Consider the following 18825-nt stretch of genomic DNA (forward strand, 5'->3'; position numbering starts at 1 on the left):
CATCTGGTATCATATGGGAAGAAAAGGAGAGTTGGTGGTGGAGTGAAGAAATTGAGAAAGTTGTAAAAGATAAGAAGGAGGCAAAGAAGAGATGGGAAGAGTCACAGTCAGGGGATGACAGAGAGAGGTTCAGAGAGAAAAACAAGGTGGTGAAGAAGGTAGTAGCCCAAGCTAAAGCTAAGGCATATGATGATGTGTATAATGAGCTGGGGACAAAGGAAGGATTAAACAAGATGATCAAGCTATCAAAGACTAGAAATAAGAGCACCAAAGATATTACACACATCAAACAAATTAAAGATCAAAATGGTGTAGTACTTAGAAAGGAGGAAGACATTGTAAAGAGATGGAAAGAATATTTTGAACAGCTGTTAAATGAAGAAAATGATAGATTACTAAGAGAGGATGGACAGGCGAACTTTGGCATTGTAATAAGGTTCTCTAGGCAAGAGGTAATAAATGCACTGAGGAAGATGAAGAATGGGAAGGCAACTGGGCCAGACATGATTCCTGTGGAGGCATGGAAAGCATTAGGGGATGAAGGAGTAGATATACTGTATGACCTCATGATAAAGATTTTTGAGCAGGAAAAGATACCAAATGAGTGGCGAGGGAGTATATTGATCCCAATCTTCAAAGGGAAAGGTGATGTCCAAGAGTGTGGGAATTACAGAGGTATTAAATTGATGTCCCACACTTTGAAGATACTGGAAAGGATGATAGATGCCAGACTAAGAGAAGAAGTAGAAATAGGTAAAGAGCAGATGGGATTCATGAAGGGTAGGGGAACAACAGATGGTGTATTTTGTCTGAGGCAACTAATGGAGAAATTCCGGGAAAAGCAAAGAGACCTGCATGTGGTATTCATTGACCTTGAAAAGGCTTATGACCGAGTCCCAAGACAAGAGGTGTGGAGGAGTCTGAGGGAGAGGAGGGTGCCAGAGAAGTACGTTCGACTGATACAAGAGATGTACCGTAATGTATTTACTAGAGTGAGGAGCAGTACTGGGGAGACAGAGGGCTTTGAGGTGAGAGTAGGATTACACCAAGGGTCAGCTCTGAGCCCATTTATCTTTAACATAGTGATGGACGTTTTAATAGAAGAGGTAAGGGAGGCAGTACCATGGAACATATTGTATGCAGATGATATTGTTCTGTGCGCAGAGAGCAGGGAAGATCTGGAAATGAAATTGGAAAGATGGAGGCAAGTACTGGAGGACAGAGGAATGAGAATAAGTAGATCTAAGACAGAATATATGTGTACCACCAGTGAGGGGGATGATAGAGAAAGTATTCGGCTTAGGGGAGAACAGATAAAGAGAGTTGATAAGTTTAAGTATTTGGGATCATTTGTTAATGCTGGAGGAGGTATGGAAGATGAAGTTAAACATTGGGTACAGGCAGGCTGGAACAACTGGAGAGCAGCCTCAGGAGTTCTTTGCGACAAAAGAATACCGCTGAGATTGAAAGGAAAATTTCATAAGACAGTGGTAAGAACAGCAATGCTGTATGGAACAGAAACAGCAAGCATGAGGAAGACAGAGGAGAAGAAGATGGATGTGGCAGAAATGAGAATGCTTAGGTGGATGTCTGGGGTGACAAGAGAAGATCGGATAAGAAATGACTACATAAGGGGGTCGACAAAGGTGGTGGAAATATCAAAGAAAGTGCAGGAAGGGAGGCTGAGATGGTATGGACACCTGATGAGGAGAGATGAGGACCACGTTGGGAGACATACTATGGAGATGGAGGTTCAAGGAAGAAGAAGAAGAGGGAGACCAAGAAAGAGATGGAGGGACTGTGTCAGAGGAGATTTACAGGAGAAGGGGATTGATGAGGCAGAAGCTCAGAATAGAAAGAGATGGAAACGGCTCATCCGCAACGGCGACCCCATATAAAAATGGGAACCAGCTGGGAAGAAGAAGTGTAATACCTGCACTGAATTTTTGTCTTTTCTAGAAGGCCCCATTTGCACATGATTAAATACTCATAAATATTGTTTATGAAATTTCTGGTTCTTCCTATGAATAATCAAATTCACGAAAATAAAACCCATGAATGATATGATCTACACACCTGTAAGGAGGATGCTCACATGAAGCCTAATGGGACTGGCTGTGGAGATTCTTCTTTTTCAGAGAAGAAGCAACAATGGCAAAGAGGAGGAGGATAAGGAGGGAAACAATGGGGAGTAGGAAAAAGAATCATGCTCCCAATTCTTCCCCTTACTCCTGATTTGTACCACCAACTTCTCGACATACACACCCAAATAAAGAATGTCTATGGTCTTTCTATCAAAGAGAGTTGCTCCAACATAGGAGGAAACCACTGGTCTTCTCTGACTGGAACTACTAAAGCCACAAGAACCAACACAAAAGCAGACACTGACACTCTAGGGGAGCTGCAGACACAGGTGTTCCTGAAGTACCATGGCCAAAGGTTAAATGGTCCAGGAACTCACTGAAAGAAGGATTACTGTACTGGGAATATCCCAAGAGTATCACACATCCACTTTGTGGTCATACCAGAAGCAGGTCCTGATGAAGGAGTGGATTTGCCCATTTAAAATGTCCCTGTCTGGCGATCGCCAGACTGGGGTAAGTGTTCCAACTCAATTGTTTCTTTTGTAGTGTCTGCAACCTCACTAGCCTTGTGAGCTAGGGATGCAGGGTTTGATCTATCTGCTGAGTCATAAGCAGCCATTGCCTGGCCCTCCCTGGTCCTAGCTTGGGTGGAGAGGGGGCTTGGGCACTGATCATATGTATATGGTCAGTCTCTAGGGCATTATCACTGTCCCTTGCCTCTGCCATTCATGAGCAGACTTTAAAATTGAACACACACGAAGGTTCTCTCTTAACATCAACTCTGCATGTGCTTGAAGAAAAGCACGCATATTGATCACATTCCTTCTCCCTTGTCCCACATGGACAGAGAAGCCAGGGGATTGGATTTATGCAATGGCCTGGTACTGGAATGAGGAAGACCATGAAGCACTAAAGGAGAACATGAAAGAGACCCACCAAAATTGATCTTGGAGGCAAGAAGGTTCTTTGGAATCAAAGGGGGAATATCCTCACCAGATGACTCGGGAAAATTCCTCTAAACTTCCTTTATATCCTTCCCAAACCTCTCTCACTTTGAAATAGACTATAAGAAATATTCAGAGCAGGAGTATACACATGATTCCTAAAAAAAGACAAGAACAATAGTGGTGGAGTCAATGGGCAAAGACAACATATTTCGCCCACACACCCAATCTTTCCAGAAGCGATTTCCATGATCAAAAACTACAAGAGAATCTAACCATGCAAAAAACTAAGGAATATAATATCAACAACCAAACAAGCACAAGTATATACTCAAGTGAAAATGCTTCGATAACGAGTCGGAGCAGAGCATTACACAAAACATGCATCCGCGATGGCGGCCACAGTGAAGTGGTTGGGTTACGTCTCAAAGGTGGACAGGAAGCTTCCTCATTAACCTTCCCTACCCAAAAACTGCTAACCACCTTATAACCAAGCATTTCCAGCTTGTGTCGAAGAACAATCCTAATGAAAGAGGGAGGTTTGCATTCTTGTTGGAACAAAGTAACATTTAGACTTTTACCTGTTAAATCCAAGAATAAATTTAGTTCATGAAGACAGGCCCCCAGTGATGATAGTACAGACAAAATTCCAAAAGATAGTTTACGAGAGGATAGAATTAAAAGAAAAAAAAGGGACTACAGTACTTCTTCCAAGAGGTGAAATCTCTGATATTGGCAATGAAACAATATCGGCCCATGCGAGTCCTGACATGAAATGAATAATACAAATCAATACTACAAAGATGCAGAATTACAGTACCTTTATCTGATGTCGAATCAGAAATGTGTGTCTCTTGAAGCTGTTTTGTTATGCTTGCATCTGGGGCTGCTTGTTTTTTCTTACCTCCTCCAGACTTCTTCTTTTGTGACTTAGATTTTTCTGTTGAAGAAAAAACCATCAAGCCTTCTATGTACAGTATTAACCCTATGAGAATAATTGGTTATAAGATTATTAGAGAAGATTTTCTTTCACCTCTGGCAGTACAGCAACCTTATTTTTCCTGATATACAATAATAATTTTGGCCTAAGCTTTTACCCAAATAATCTTATTTTTTATGTTAAAAAATGTTATTTTTATTACTAAAATAAATTTTTGAATATACTTACCCGATGATCATGTAGCTGTCAACTCCGTTGCCCGACAGAAATCTACGGTCGGGATACGCCAGCGATCGCTTATACAGGTGGGGGTGTACTCACCAGCGCCATCTGTGGTCAGGTACTCCAGTACTTCTTGTCAACAAGACCTCAATTTTCTCCTCGGTCCACTGGTTCTCTATGGGGAGGAAGGGCGGGTCATTTAAATCATGATCATCGGGTAAGTATATTCAAAAATTTATTTTAGTAATAAAAATAACATTTTTCAATATTAATCTTACCCGATGATCATGTAGCTGATTCACACCCAGGGTGGTGGGTGGAGACCAGTATACATGTTAACAAAGAAGCTAAGTATCCCGTATTTCATTTTTATTAGTTATTCAAAATAACAATAAAAAATAAATAAGTACCTGGTAAGGAAGTCGACTTGAACCATTACTCTGCCTTTAATAAGTACGTCTTCCTTACTGAGCGTAGCGGTCCTCTTAGGATGCTGAACGACTCTTAGGTGGCTAAAGTATAAAGGGCTGCAACCCATACTAAAGGACCTCATCATAACCTCTAACCTAGGCGCTTCTCAAGAAAGAATTGACCACCCGCCAAATCAACCAGGATGCGGAAGGCTTCTTAGCCGACCGTACAACCCAAAAACAACAATAAAAGCAATCAAGAGAAAGGTTAAAAAAGGTTATGGGATTATGGGAATGTAGTGGCTGAGCCCTCACCTACTACTGCACTCGCTGCTACGAATGGTCCCAGGGTGTAGCAGTTCTCGTAAAGAGACTGGACATCTTTGAGATAGAATGATGCGAACACTGACTTGCTTCTCCAATAGGTTGCATCCATAACACTCTGCAGAGAACGGTTCTGTTTGAAGGCCACTGAAGTAGCCACAGCTCTCACTTCATGTGTCCTTACCTTCAGTAAAGCAAGGTCTTCTTCCTTCATATGAGAATGAGCTTCTCTAATCAGAAGCCTGATGTAGTAAGAAACTGCGTTCTTAGACATTGGTAGCGAAGGCTTCTTAACAGCACACCATAAGGCTTCTGATTGTCCTCGTAAAGGTTTTGACCTTTTCAGATAGTACCTAAGAGCTCTGACTGGGCAAAGTACTCTCTCCAGCTCGTTACCCACCAAGTTAGATAGGCTAGGGATCTCGAACGATTTAGGCCAAGGACGTGAAGGAAGCTCGTTTTTAGCCAAAAAACCGAGCTGTAAGGAACATGTAGCCGTTTCCGATGTGAAACCTATGTTCCTGCTGAAGGCGTGGATCTCACTTACTCTCTTAGCTGTTGCTAGGCATACTAGGAAAAGAGTTTTTAATGTGAGGTCCTTGAAAGAGGCTGATTGGAGCGGTTCAAATCTAGATGACATCAGGAACCTTAGGACCACGTCTAGATTCCAGCCTGGAGTGGACAACCGACGTTCCTTAGAGGTCTCAAAAGACCTAAGGATGTCCTGCAGATCTTTGTTGGAGGAAAGATCCAAGCCTCTGTGGCGGAAAACCGCTGCCAACATACTTCTATAACCCTTGATCGTAGGAGCTGATAGGGATCTAACGTTCCTTAGATGTAACAGGAAGTCAGCAATCTGGGTTACAGTGGTATTGGTTGAGGAAACTGCATTGGCCTTGCACCAGTTTCTGAAGACTTCCCATTTAGATTGATAGACTCTAAGAGTGGATGTCCTCCTAGCTCTAGCAATCACTCTGGCTGCCTCCTTCGAAAAGCCTCTAGCTCTTGAGAGTCTTTCGATAGTCTGAAGGCAGTCAGACGAAGAGCGTGGAGGCTTGGGTGTACCTTCTTTACGTGAGGTTGACGTAGAAGGTCCACTCTTAGAGGAAGAGTCCTGGGAACGTCGACCAGCCATTGCAGTACCTCTGTGAACCATTCTCTCGCGGGCCAGAGGGGAGCAACCAACGTCAGCCGTGTACCTTTGTGAGAGGCGAATTTCTGAAGTACCCTGTTGACAATCTTGAACGGCGGGAATGCATACAGGTCGAGATGGGACCAATCCAGCAGAAAAGCATCCACGTGAACTGCTGCTGGGTCTGGAATCGGCGAACAATACAATGGGAGCCTCTTGGTCATCGAGGTAGCGAACAGATCTATGGTTGGCTGACCCCACAGGGACCAAAGTCTGCTGCAAACATTCTTGTGAAGGGTCCACTCTGTGGGGATGACCTGACCCTTCCGGCTGAGGCGATCTGCCATGACATTCATATCGCCCTGAATGAACCTCGTTACCAGCGTGAGCCTTCGATCTTTTGACCAAATGAGGAGGTCCCTTGCGATCTCGAACAACTTCCTCGAATGAGTCCCCCCCTGCTTGGAGATGTAAGCCAAAGCTGTGGTGTTGTCGGAGTTCACCTCCACCACCTTGTTTAGCTGGAGGGACTTGAAGTTCATTAAGGCCAGATGAACCGCCAACAACTCCTTGCAATTGATGTGGAGTGTTCTTTGTTCCTGATTCCATGTTCCCGAGCATTCCTGTCCGTCCAATGTCGCACCCCAGCCCGAGTCTGATGCGTCCGAGAAGAGATGGTGGTCGGGGGTCTGAACAGCTAACGAAAGACCTTCCTTGAGAAGAATGCTGTTCTTCCACCACGTTAGAGTAGACCTCATCTCTTCGGAAACAGGAATTGAGACCGTCTCTAGCGTCATGTCCTTGATCCAGTGAGCAGCCAGATGATACTGAAGGGGGCGGAGGTGGAGTCTCCCTAACTCGATGAACAGGGCCAGCGATGAAAGTGTCCCTGTTAGACTCATCCACTGCCTTACTGAGCATCGGCTCCTTCTCAGCATGCTCAGGATGCACTCTAGGGCTTGGTTGATTCTTGGGGCCGACGGAAAAGCCCGAAAAGCTCGACTCTGAATCTCCATACCCAGGTAAACAATGGTCTGGGATGGGACGAGCTGGGACTTCTCTAAATTGACCAGGAGGCCCAGTTCCTTGGTCAGATCCATAGTCCATCTGAGATTCTCCAGACAGCGACGACTTGTGGGAGCTCTTAAAAGCCAGTCGTCTAAATAGAGGGAGGCTCTGATGTCTGCCAAGTGAAGGAATTTCGCAATATTCCTCATCAGTCGCGTAAACACAAGAGGTGCCGTGCTTAGGCCAAAACACAGGGCTTGGAACTGGTACACAACCTTTCCATAGACGAATCTCAGGAAAGGTTGGGAGTCTGGATGGATGGGGACGTGAAAGTATGCGTCTTTCAGGTCTAACGAGACCATCCAGTCCTCCTGCCTGACCGCTGCTAGGACCGACTTCGTCGTCTCCATAGTGAACGTCTGCTTGGTGACATAAGCATTGAGCGCACTGACGTCCAGCACCGGCCTCCAACCTCCTGTCTTCTTGGCTACCAGGAAGAGACGGTTGTAAAAGCCCGGGGATTGATGGTCCCGGACTATGACCACTGCCTCCTTGTGTAGCAAGAGCGACACCTCTTGTTGCAACGCTAGCCTCTTGTCCTTCTCCTTGTAGTTGGGAGAGAGGTTGATGGGAGATGTAGCTAGAGGGGGATTGCGGCAGATCGGAATTCTGTATCCCTCCCTCAGCCACTTCACAGACTGAGCGTCTGCACCTCTGCTCTCCCAAGCTTGCCAGAAGGTCTTGAGTCTGGCTCCTACAGCTGTCTGGAGAGGAGGAAAGTCAAAACTTGCCTCTTGTGGACTTGGAACCCTTCTTGGGCTTGCCACGGTTACTGTCTGCACGGGTACCTCCTCTGCTGGAGGTTCTGCCACGAAAGGGTGGGATGAACCTGGAAGCAGGAGTATCAACTGCTAGAGGGCGGTAAGGTTTAGACACGGAAGGTAAGGTCTTAGCCTTACGTGCAGAAGAAGCCATGAGATCATGCGTATCCTTCTGGAGAAGAGAGGCAGTCATCCCCTTAATTAATTCCTCCGGAAACAGACACTTGGACAGAGGAGCAAAAAGTAACTCTGACCTCTGGCAAGGGGTGATACCAGCAGATAAGAAGGAGCACAGATGTTCCCTTTTCTTGAGGACCCCTGATACATAAGAAGCCGCAAGCTCGCCAGACCCATCCCGTATTGCCTTGTCCATGCTGGACATGATCAGCATGGCTGAGTCCTTGTCAGAAGGGGCAGTCTTCCTGCTTAAGGCTCCCAGGCACCAATCGAGGAAGTTGAATATCTCGAAGGCACGAAAGACTCCCCTTAACAAGTGATCAAGATCTGTAGGGGACCAGCAGATCTTCGAACGTCTCATAGCCAACCTGCGGGGAGAGTCAACCAGACTTGAGAAGTCGGCCTGGGCAGAGGCAGGAACCCCCAAGCCAGGTTCCTCTCCCGTGGCATACCAGACGCCCGACTTAGAAGCCAGCTTGGGAGGAGGAAACACAAAAGAGGTCCTTCCCAGTTGCTTCTTGGACTGCAACCAATCCCCCATAACCCTCAAAGCTCTCCTTGAAGATCTGGCAAGAACAAGCTTGGTGAAGGCAGGCGCAGTAGGCTGCATGCCCAGAGCAAACTCGGAGGGAGGAGAACGAGGGGTTGCAGACACAAAGTGTTCAGGGTACAACTCTCTGAACAAAGCAAGGACTTTGCGGAAGTCTAAGGAGGGTGGCGAAGACTTGTGTCCTTCAACATCAGAATGAGGATCATCAAGATGAGCAGCTTCATCCTCAGAAGCCTCCTCACCCGACAGTTGAGTTGTAAGAGGCAAAGGCAGAGCAGCAAGCTGAACGGGTGAATCCTGCAGAACGGGTGCATGCGTACCTGCGGATCCATCATCATGCCTCTGCTGGACAGACTGTGAGCTGGCAACAACAAAAGCAGAGGGCCGGTGTGAGGGAGGGTCTGCGGTGGTATGCAGAGCATGCTGTGAGGCATGCGGCTCATGCTGCATGGCATGCGGCTCATGCTGCATGGGATGCGGCTCATGCTGCATGGTATGCGGCTCATGCTGCATGGCATGCGGCTCATGCTGCATGGGATGAGGCTCATGCTGCATGGTATGAGGCTCATGTGGTATGAGGCTCATGCTGGTTGGAGCAGAGGCCTGTTGAGGGACCACTCTACCTCTCTTGGGAGGTGTGCAGTCATCCGATGACTGCGGCGAGTCCGAACTGACCCAGTGGCTACACCTGGGCCGTTGGACTAGCTCTGAAGGGACTTTACGCTTAAGCGGTCGTGAGACCTTAGTCCACCGTTTCCTCCTGGAAACCTCTTCCACAGACGAGGAATGTAAGGGCTCATTCGTCTGGGAGTGGAAGGGACGATCCTTAGCAGATACGTCCGCAACCACTGAGGATACATCTGTGCGCCGATCAAGGCCCGCCGAACCCTTTGGTCCTTCGACATTGCTTCTCCCCTGGGCTTGGGAGCTTGCAAGAGGTCCCGGACTGGGAGGACGACTGGCACGCACAGATGTATCCTCATGCGCAACACTGACACTGACACTATGCACAGCACTAGCACTAACACTTCCCACTGCACTCTTCGCTTTCAGCTCTCTGACATCCGCCAAGAGCTGATTGCGGTCACTAACCAACGACTCCACCTTATCACCGAGAGCCTGAATTGCACGCAACATATCAGCCATTGCAGGCTGAGCACTCGTAGCAGGTTCGGGGGTCACCACCACAGGGGAAGGAAAAGGTTGAGGGGCATGGGGAGAGGAAATAACCAAAGAGCGAGAAGAACTCCTCCTATCTCTCTCCTTCTCTAACCTACGAGTATATCTGAGGAATTCATTAAAATCGAATTCCGAAAGCCCAGCACATTCCCCACATCGATCTTCCAATTGACAGGATTTTCCCCTACAATTGGAACATACGGTGTGAGGATCAACAGAGGCCTTCGGAAGACGCCTATTACAAGCACTAACACTACATCGCCTATATTTAGGAACTTGGGAAGTGTCAGACATCTTGAATTCTAGAAGTAGTCAAAGGGGGAATTCCAAAGTAAAGCAAAGATCGTTAACCAATGAATCAAATTAATACCAAAAGCTTGCTAAGCTAAGGCTAAAGCTTCCTGTACAGCGAAGGCTAAATTTCAGAGCAAATACTTCACCAAATCGTGAACAAAAGACTCCAAAATCAACAGCGTATCCATGTAGGTCTTGCCGGTGGCACGACAGAGGAAAAATTGAGGTCTTGTTGACAAGAAGTACTGGAGTACCTGACCACAGATGGCGCTGGTGAGTACACCCCCACCTGTATAAGCGATCGCTGGCGTATCCCGACCGTAGATTTCTGTCGGGCAACGGAGTTGACAGCTACATGATCATCGGGTAAGATTAATATTGAAAAATGAATGAGCAATATTTGGTAACTGGATGCATGTGTAAAACATGAGTACATTATGAATTGATAGTTACTGGGTAAACTGAAAATCTAAATTTAAACATATTGATAATTACTGGGTAAACAGAAAACCCAAATTTAAATTTGTTAGGTCCCATATTAAGGCACAAAGGGAAAGCATAGATCTGTCTGGCAAAGAAAAACGCTTTGAACGAGGAGTGTGACCAAAACATCAACATTGCAATATTTGATGCTCAGTATTACTTGATTATACAGAGCGATAGGCTTACATAAATAGCTAAAACCGCTTATCAACCAGTGTACAAGTGTAGTATAATGATAATGTTTAACCCTAATAATATCTAACCCATTTACACCTTTAAGAATTGCTGCAATGTTCTTTTCTATAATAAACATATGCATGGAAGTGCTCATTACAGCTTATTATCAATACTGTATAGTGTATCTGATTTTTTCAAATTAAAGCCTTTGGTTAATAAGGTACTCTAGTTGAAAATAATAGCTTCATAACTAATTCTTCAGCTGAGAACATCTAAACACGAAAACAATAATTGATTAGTTTTTTTATGAATATATTTGATCAACAATTCTCCACTTCTTTATATCGTAAAGAAACTATCACTGATCTTGGCTTTAATTTTTAAAATTCCTGTTTTTCAAAACTTAGCAACCAGTATATGGAAAGGCTGCTATTATAATGACTCAAAAGCCACAGTTCAATATTACTTTCATTACCTGGATGACAAAAAATATTTTCAATCTAGAGGGGCACACAGCAGAGCACAGACCTCTGCCTCGGCAGCTTATTTCTCGACCTTGACCTTTGACCTTAACATGTATTAATTGGCATGGATTTTCATACTCTCAAATATGAACAAAGTTTGAAGTCTCTGTGACATCACTGTCCAAACTTATGGCTGATTTTGTGAATTGGACATTTTGCTTGACCGTGACCTTGACCTTCGAAAATTTAATAATTTCCAGCTCTTTACATAACAGTTAATCTCTGCAAGTTTCATTACTCTATCATTAAAATTTTGTGGCCAGGAAGCTGTTCACAAAAACCACACACAAACAGGAGCAAAAACATAACCTCCTTCCAACTTCGTTGGGTGGAGATAACTACAGTATCTTACCTGGCTTTGGAGTCATTGCCAAGCCAGGGATCCCAGCATTGTTGCCTTGTTTAGCTTTAGCTGTGGCTACGTCGTCTGGAGCTAGACCGACTGGATATTCTGATCGACTTTTTGCCCACTGTTTGCCTTTACTCTCATATCTGGAAGAAAAAGACCATCTCAAAATATAGAAACCTTACCAATGACAACGATAAGCCAATTCCTTCAGCTTGATAGCTTGTGAAAATTCTATAGAATACAGAGTAATTCTGAACTCCAGGTTGAAAAACATGACAAAATACTGTACAGTATACAATAATGTTGAAATTCACATTAAATGAGAAACATAATCCTGAACTTCATATGTACAGTAGTAAATACTAGATAAAGAACGCATGCAAAGGTGGGTTTGCAGAGGCACAATAATGACACAATGATACTGAACTGATAGCCAAAAATCCTTTCCTCACTGGGCTATTTTTCCCTGTTGGAGCTCTTGGGCTTATAGCATCTTGCTTTTCCAACTAGAGTTATAGCTTAGCTAGTAATAATAATAATAATATAGAATACATGTTGAAAATTTTATTCAAAATTCTCATTCTATTGACAGAAAATTATAGCAAGTTTAACCACATTAATAAAAACAGGCAATCTTTGCATTGTATGTTAAAATAACCAACATCTAGTATTTTTTTTTTACCTATTGACAAAAGTCTGAGAATGAAGTCATCAGAAGAATTAAAAAGAAAGATCATGGCAGAAGGGAAGATATAAAAAGGAAAAGTAAATCAGATAAAAAAGTCAAGGGGAAAGGCATTCTAAATACTGTACTGTACTGTAGTTTTCCTTTCATGCATATTTTAATCCTTAGTCATTAAAGTACGTACAATACAGTAATACCTCGCTTTATGTCGTCTGACTTTACGTCAATCATCCTTAAGTTTTAAATACAAAAATAAAATCCACGTTACGTTGTTTCTCTCTACCTTGCGTTGGCTTCTGCATTGCAATGTGTAATGAGAAACTCGAACTTCCTCATTACTGTTTTCCTGAAGCTAAACTAACTAGCTTAGCTTTTCAATCTCGTGAAATTAAAGCTCTGTTGATGGACCTTGATGCTTATGGATGTGTAGACCCAAATGGTATTTTTCCTTTGTTTTTATAAAGACTGCAGATTTCTTAGCTCCAAAGTTATCTGTTATTTTGCGCAAATTAGCAAGAAGAGGAGGTTTTAGCACTTGTTAGAAAACTGGTAATGTTACTCCACTATGTAAATGTGTTTGTGGTAGCTCAAGTCCAACTGATTACCGCCCAATTTCCATAACACCCATATTATCTCAAGTTTTTTAATGTCTTTTGGCAAAACGTCTTCATAGGTTTGCTGAAGGTAATCATGTGTTCCCTAGTTTGCAATTTGGTTTTCGTAAAGGTCATGGAGCATTTGATTCCCTTCTTACAATCTCCAATGCTGTACAGAAATCCCTTGATTGTGGTCAGGAAGTTTGCATGATTGGCCTTTATTTTAGTGCTGCATTTGACCGTGTTAATCATGAGGCCCTTGTTTTCAAACTCAAACAGTTGGGAGTGGGTGGGTCATTTCTTAGCACTATTATATGACAAATTCGAAGATAATTTGTATTTTTCCTAACCATACAAACCTTAGCTATTTACAAAGGGTTACCTTTTAGCGTAGCTGAAATGGCGAGCCATTAGAATTTAACGAGGGTGTATTACCCCCGCGCTAGTTAGCGGGGGGGTAGGGGAGTGGTAGCTAGCTACCCCTCCTCCCCCTCACACACAGGTGAATACTCACTTTCACTTAGAGGTAGGACTTGTCTTGGGGGACAGGGCTGGCGGGCAAATATGTGTAAATAGCTAAGGTTTGTATGGTTAGGAAAAATACAAATTATCTTCGAATTTGTCATTTGTTCTGTAACCGGAATACAAACCACGCTATTTACAAAGGGTGACTTACCCCTTAGGAAGGGTGGAAAGTCCCCAGCCATACTGGCTTTGGCTTTACCCGGGGACTCAGAATCCGAGTGAGTCGCACTAGAGAAAAGGAGTCCCTGCACCTCACAAGTTCCTTGCTCCGCAAGGATCCATGTGGCCTACGTAAGCTTGTGTGTGAAGGAAGAAGTGTGACCCGTCCTAGGCAGTTGACCTGGAGTTCCAGAAGGAACTCTGGGTTAGGACGTTCCCAATACCACCTCGTCAGGGTATGGGGGACGCGACAGTATTAACTCAATACTCGGAACACAAGGAAGCATGGTTTACCTGCAGAGGTTCGAGGTCAGCTATGCAGAGACCAGGATGCTGCTTCCCCGTAGAGGGGATGATGAAGAAAGAAGTAAGGGCCAGACATACTTCTTTCGTTCATGCAGACTAAAACCTGATAACAATGCCCTCAACCTTCTGCTACCTGTCCAAAAAGGAGCCTGAGGTTAGACCAGCTGTTGTGTAGCCACCACAGAGCGATAGAAAACGTATCGAGACTCCTGTGGGTCATGCCCTGCAGGAAGCGGGCTGCGAAGGTCATTAGACGCTTCCAGACTCCAGCTTGAAGCACCTGCGTCACAGAGTAGTATTACTCGAAGGCGAAGGACGTTGCGATGTATCCAACATCGTGCTGTAGGGCGACGTGACGGGGGAGGGTCTGGAGACAGGTCGAGATGAATGTCCTCGAGTCCGGGCTGAAGAGGTATACTGGTGACTCTCCCCCCATGTCCTCCTTGTGCTCCTAAATCGGCTGCAAATGAGGACAAACTGCAGCTGTTCCCAGCGCTAACGTCTCGATTCCTTTACTGGCAAGAAAGAGAAGGTCTTGGGACATCAGACACAGAATGGAGACTCGAAATCTTGAATGAATCGGACCGAAGGGCCGGGACCCTCATATTCTGAGTCTAGCCAACAACTCAGGAGCGAGCCTGAATGTTGCCTTCCCCTCTTCCTTAGAAAGGGGGGAGTCGTAAGAGACCAAGAAGATTGCTTACACACTGGCCGTGGCCAGAGTGAGCAGAAGACCCAAGGCGGAATACAATCCGAGGCCTGTCGTACAGTAAAGGGTCTTGAGAAGATCTCTTAAAGGACTAAAAGTCCGAGCCATGCTCCAAGTTGGAGGTCTTCCTCCGACTAGGGCAGGGACGATCATAGCTTCGCATGAGCGAGGATAGATCCAGCGGGCAGGAAAAAGTTATTCCTTTAAGCCTGAAGGTCAGGGAAAGGCTGAGCGACAGGCTTCATTGCCGAGAGCGGAAAGGAGTTTCCTCCCGCCGAAAGTCAATAAGACCGTTATTGCTGGAGAAGAGGCCTCAAGGGAAGAGGTATATCTCCCACGGCACCAACCACCTTAGACTCTTCACTTTGCCTGGGAGACCCCTGTGGATGACTATCGCAGATGACGCGACCTCCGTACCGCGACTGTAGCGGGTTGTCTCTTCTTGAGGAGGAAGCGTAGTGTCTCCAGGCATGAAGCCGAAGCGACGCCCCGGTTCGGGAGAGATGTCGCAGTGTGGTTGCTTGAGTAGTCTGCGCCGTGGGAGAAGCTCTCCCGGGAGTTCCGTCAGGGGAAGCAGAGGGTCCAGAAACCGTTCTGCGCATAGTCCCAGTGGAGCTCTCCCATTGAAAGGTTGACGGGCAACCTGGTCTTGTTGAGACCCATTGTCCACAGACAAAAAGGAGGGAAGACGCAGGCGTCGAAGTTGTCCCACCATCACCGGAATGCATCTTGCCAGAGTCTCGGGGTCTGAGACTGGGGGGAAGAATAGCGGAAGCTTGAGGTTCCAAGCTGTCGCGATCAGGTCCCCCAGACCAGCACTTGCTGGTTACCCAAGGTCAAAGACCCCCAGGTACACTCTCTCTACGAGGCTCTGCTCGGATAGTCTGAGAGAAACATTCCCCTGCCTGGAATGAGAGAGCCGATGGTGGTATTGAGAGAATCTCAATCATCCCGGTATCTCTACTGCAAGATGTGAAGGTGTGAAAATGCGTCCCCTGCTGGTTAGAATGAAGTCGACGCGCAACGGGGCGACTCGGCAGGAGCTGTAGGATCTGAAGAGGGGCCAGACTAAGGCCCCTAAGCCTGCCTGAATGATGGAGAGGTATCCTTCAGGTCTTGACCATAGGCCTGGACCGGAACATGCCCCCCCCCCCCCCCTTTCCTTTGACGAGTCCGAGAACCGCATCAAGAATGTGGGGAAAGGACGAGAATATCCACTACCATCAAGAGGCTCCATAGGTCAACACCCATTGCAGGTCTAATAGTTTCGCTGGTCCCATAGAGCCAGGGAGTCCGGTTAAACATTGCCTGAAGCCACCGGATCTTGGATCGCCCCACATGGAACTTTTCCTGAGGCGACCGTTCGGACTATAGACGGGTCAATGAGGAAAGGAGAACTAGGAAACGTTCCAAGGTAGGGCTGAAAGCTCTGCTTGACTGAGAACAGGTACTGCGACTCTCCTCAGTCTTGCCACAGTCAACCGAAAGGAAGGCTCGGAGGATGTGGTAACAGAATCTGGCGTCCCCAGGTGGTCACCCATCCAAGTACCGACGTTGCTTAACCTCGCTGGACGGACGAGAAGCGGGGTTTCCAACGTGGTAAGGCCGTTGACTCAATATCATGGCCAGATACTCCAGATGTTGAGGCAGAGGAAGAGAAGACTCCAAGCAAAATACCATGAGCCCACACTCATGGTAAGCATCCGGAAGCTTGTCCCGGCGCTGAAGAAGGTCGAAACCCGAGCCTACCGGAGTTGACCAGCCCTCCAAACAGCAGAGGAGGCGGAAGCCTGCACCTGAGCGGCCAAGAGGAAGGCAGGGAGAGTTCTCTGGGGAAACAAACCTGCTATGCCATGCCACGGCAGGATAGCCACACTGCATCATAAGCAGGAATACTTGCAGTCTAGGCTGAATTCGACGAGCACCCTGGAAGATGGATGGAATGGAAACTGAAAGTACCCGTCCTTCCGATCCAGGGTTTAAGGAGTCCTGTCGCCTCGTTACCAGTCTGATCGATTCTGCTGGTCTACGCTGGCCGAAGTTTGTTCGACAAACTTGATCAGGGCTGAGAGGTCGACTATGGACATCCCCTCTCAGATCCTTCCTTACAAGAAAGGATCGACTGAGGGGGCCGGGGGTGAAGCCGTCGATGATCCTAAGGAAGACCTTCGCCTAAGGTATGGATCATTCTGCCCAACCGGGCAACTCTGCTGACGCTATGGCATAGAGGTTCAGAGACACTGAATTCGCTGACAGAGACGGCAGGCGCGATATCCTTGGCTAATCACAGATTGTGCGGGAATGGGCATCGGGCAGCTGTCATTCGGATGAGTAACCTTAAGCATCCTCCCAGCGAAAAACCTGCAATCCTAGAGTTCGTGAACTCCTTTTAGGACTATGCCCCCCCCGGGGGAGTCTCCCGTGCCATCTGTTCCTGACAGGAGGAAACTGCAATTGGACACCTTGTCCCAGTTGTCGTAGCTGATAACTTAGGCCGACGTGGTTGAAAGAAAAGGGCGCTGGAGCCCTGCAGAGTCTGGAAGAAAGCGCCTTGGAGGAGTGAAACCGGAAGTCGATTTACTCCGCACAGCAGCTGTCTAAGTCTCTGTCCTTGGGCACCAACAAACTCTTCTCAAGGATGGAAGGGTGTCTGAGGTCGTCGACCTCCACAGATGAGACACCCGAAGGAAGCCCTCAGTCAGCGCGTCCAGATGGTACAACATCGAGCTTGTCCGCAAGTTAGATACTTAACGACGAAAGGCCAAGGTGCCTGAGCTCGAGAGGAGGAAAGTACCCTTGATCTTCCTGTAGCTTCCTTGAACCAAACCTCGGGCCGTAACCGAGGAGGGAAAGAACCTGGTAAGCTCCCAGAGGAAGAGGTAAGCAGTCACCCCTTGTCCGATGGAGAAATCTCGAACGGAAAGCCCCCCGCCAAAAATCCTTCCAGGGAATGACGGGGAAGGGCTAACCCAGGTTCAGGAAAGAGGAGTGTTGCTCAGATCTCCCATAAGTTTCTCCTATTCTTGCAAGTGCCATGCTCTGCATTTACGGGGTGAGGCCGTGTTCTGGAAATACGCTCCAGAAGAACTCGCCAGGCTGGTCATGCTGCGAAAACCCCATTGGGAATCGTGGTCGCAATTGCCCTGGAGCTCGCGCGAGGGAAATTCCTGGTGGTCGGCGAGCGATAACCCATAGACGAGCAATGGATACTGCAAGAAATAAGCCGACATTTGTGTGAAGAAACACTGTAGGTTCGTGCGACGGAACACCATCCGTCCGCGCGATGGAAAAACCGTTGGTTACGCGTGGGCGAACATTGGAGAGCATGAGCGTAGACGTGCAGGCACGTGGGCGTGTGGGTGCGCAGGCGAGTGGTCGCGCGGTTGCACGTGCGAGCGGTCGCGCGGTTGCATGGGCGAGCGGTCGTGCGGTTGCACGGGCGAGCGGTCGCGCGGTTGCACGGGCGAGCGGTCGCGCGGTTGCACGGGCGAGCGGTCGCGCGGGCGAGCGGTCGCGCAGGCGAGCGGTCGTGAGGGTGGGCAGGTGGATGAGAGCGAGTCCGAGGCGGCGAACGCAAGCGTTAGCGCGATGGCGAGGAAACGCGCTGCCGCGTGGGCGAGGAGGACCGCTGGCGATATGGATCATCAAGCGATCGGTGGTGAGCTGGTGAGCGCTAACGCGCAGGTTGGCGAAGGCGCGTTGTGTTATGCCGACGCGATGGTCGAGCAGTATGCGCAGGTGAGCGATCGTGCGTTGGCGAGCAGTATGCGAAGGTGAGCGATCGCGAGCAGTATGCGAAGGTGAGCGATTGCGAGCAGTGATCAGCATGCGCCGGGTCGCGCGATGGTGATCAGTATGCGCAGGGTCGCGTGATGGTGATCAGCATGCCAGGGTCGCGCGATGGCGATCAGCATGCGCAGGCGAACAGCATACGCAGTTGAGGGTCGCGCGATGGCGATCAGCATGCGCAGGGTTGAGCGATGGCGATCAGCATCCGCAGTTGAGGGTCGCGCGATGGCGATCAGCATCCGCAGTTGAGGGTCGCGCGATGGCGATCAGCATCCGCAGTTGAGGGTCGCGCGATGGCGATCAGCATCCGCAGTTGAGGGTCGCGCGATGGCGATCAGCATCCGCAGTTGAGGGTCGCGCGATGGCGATCAGCATCCGCAGTTGAGGGTCGCGCGATGGCGATCAGCATCCGCAGTTGAGGGTCGCGCGATGGCGATC

At 47.5% G+C, this 18825-nt stretch overlaps 1 protein-coding gene across 1 annotated transcript in view; it reads right to left on the reverse strand.

Annotated features, from left to right (window-relative positions):
• Positions 1–18825, reverse strand: part of Pym (partner of Y14 and mago) — an 89214-nt gene that overhangs the window by 13706 nt on the left and 56683 nt on the right. The window contains exons 3-4 of the mRNA XM_068363020.1: positions 11622–11761; positions 3849–3968 (exon numbers count right to left, since the gene is read on the reverse strand). Coding sequence (XP_068219121.1) covers positions 3849–3968; positions 11622–11761 — 260 coding nt within the window. The remainder of the gene's footprint in view (positions 1–3848; positions 3969–11621; positions 11762–18825) is intronic.

The sequence above is a fragment of the Palaemon carinicauda genome, chromosome 39 (genome assembly GCF_036898095.1).
Source record: "Palaemon carinicauda isolate YSFRI2023 chromosome 39, ASM3689809v2, whole genome shotgun sequence".
NCBI lineage: Eukaryota > Metazoa > Arthropoda > Malacostraca > Decapoda > Palaemonidae > Palaemon > Palaemon carinicauda.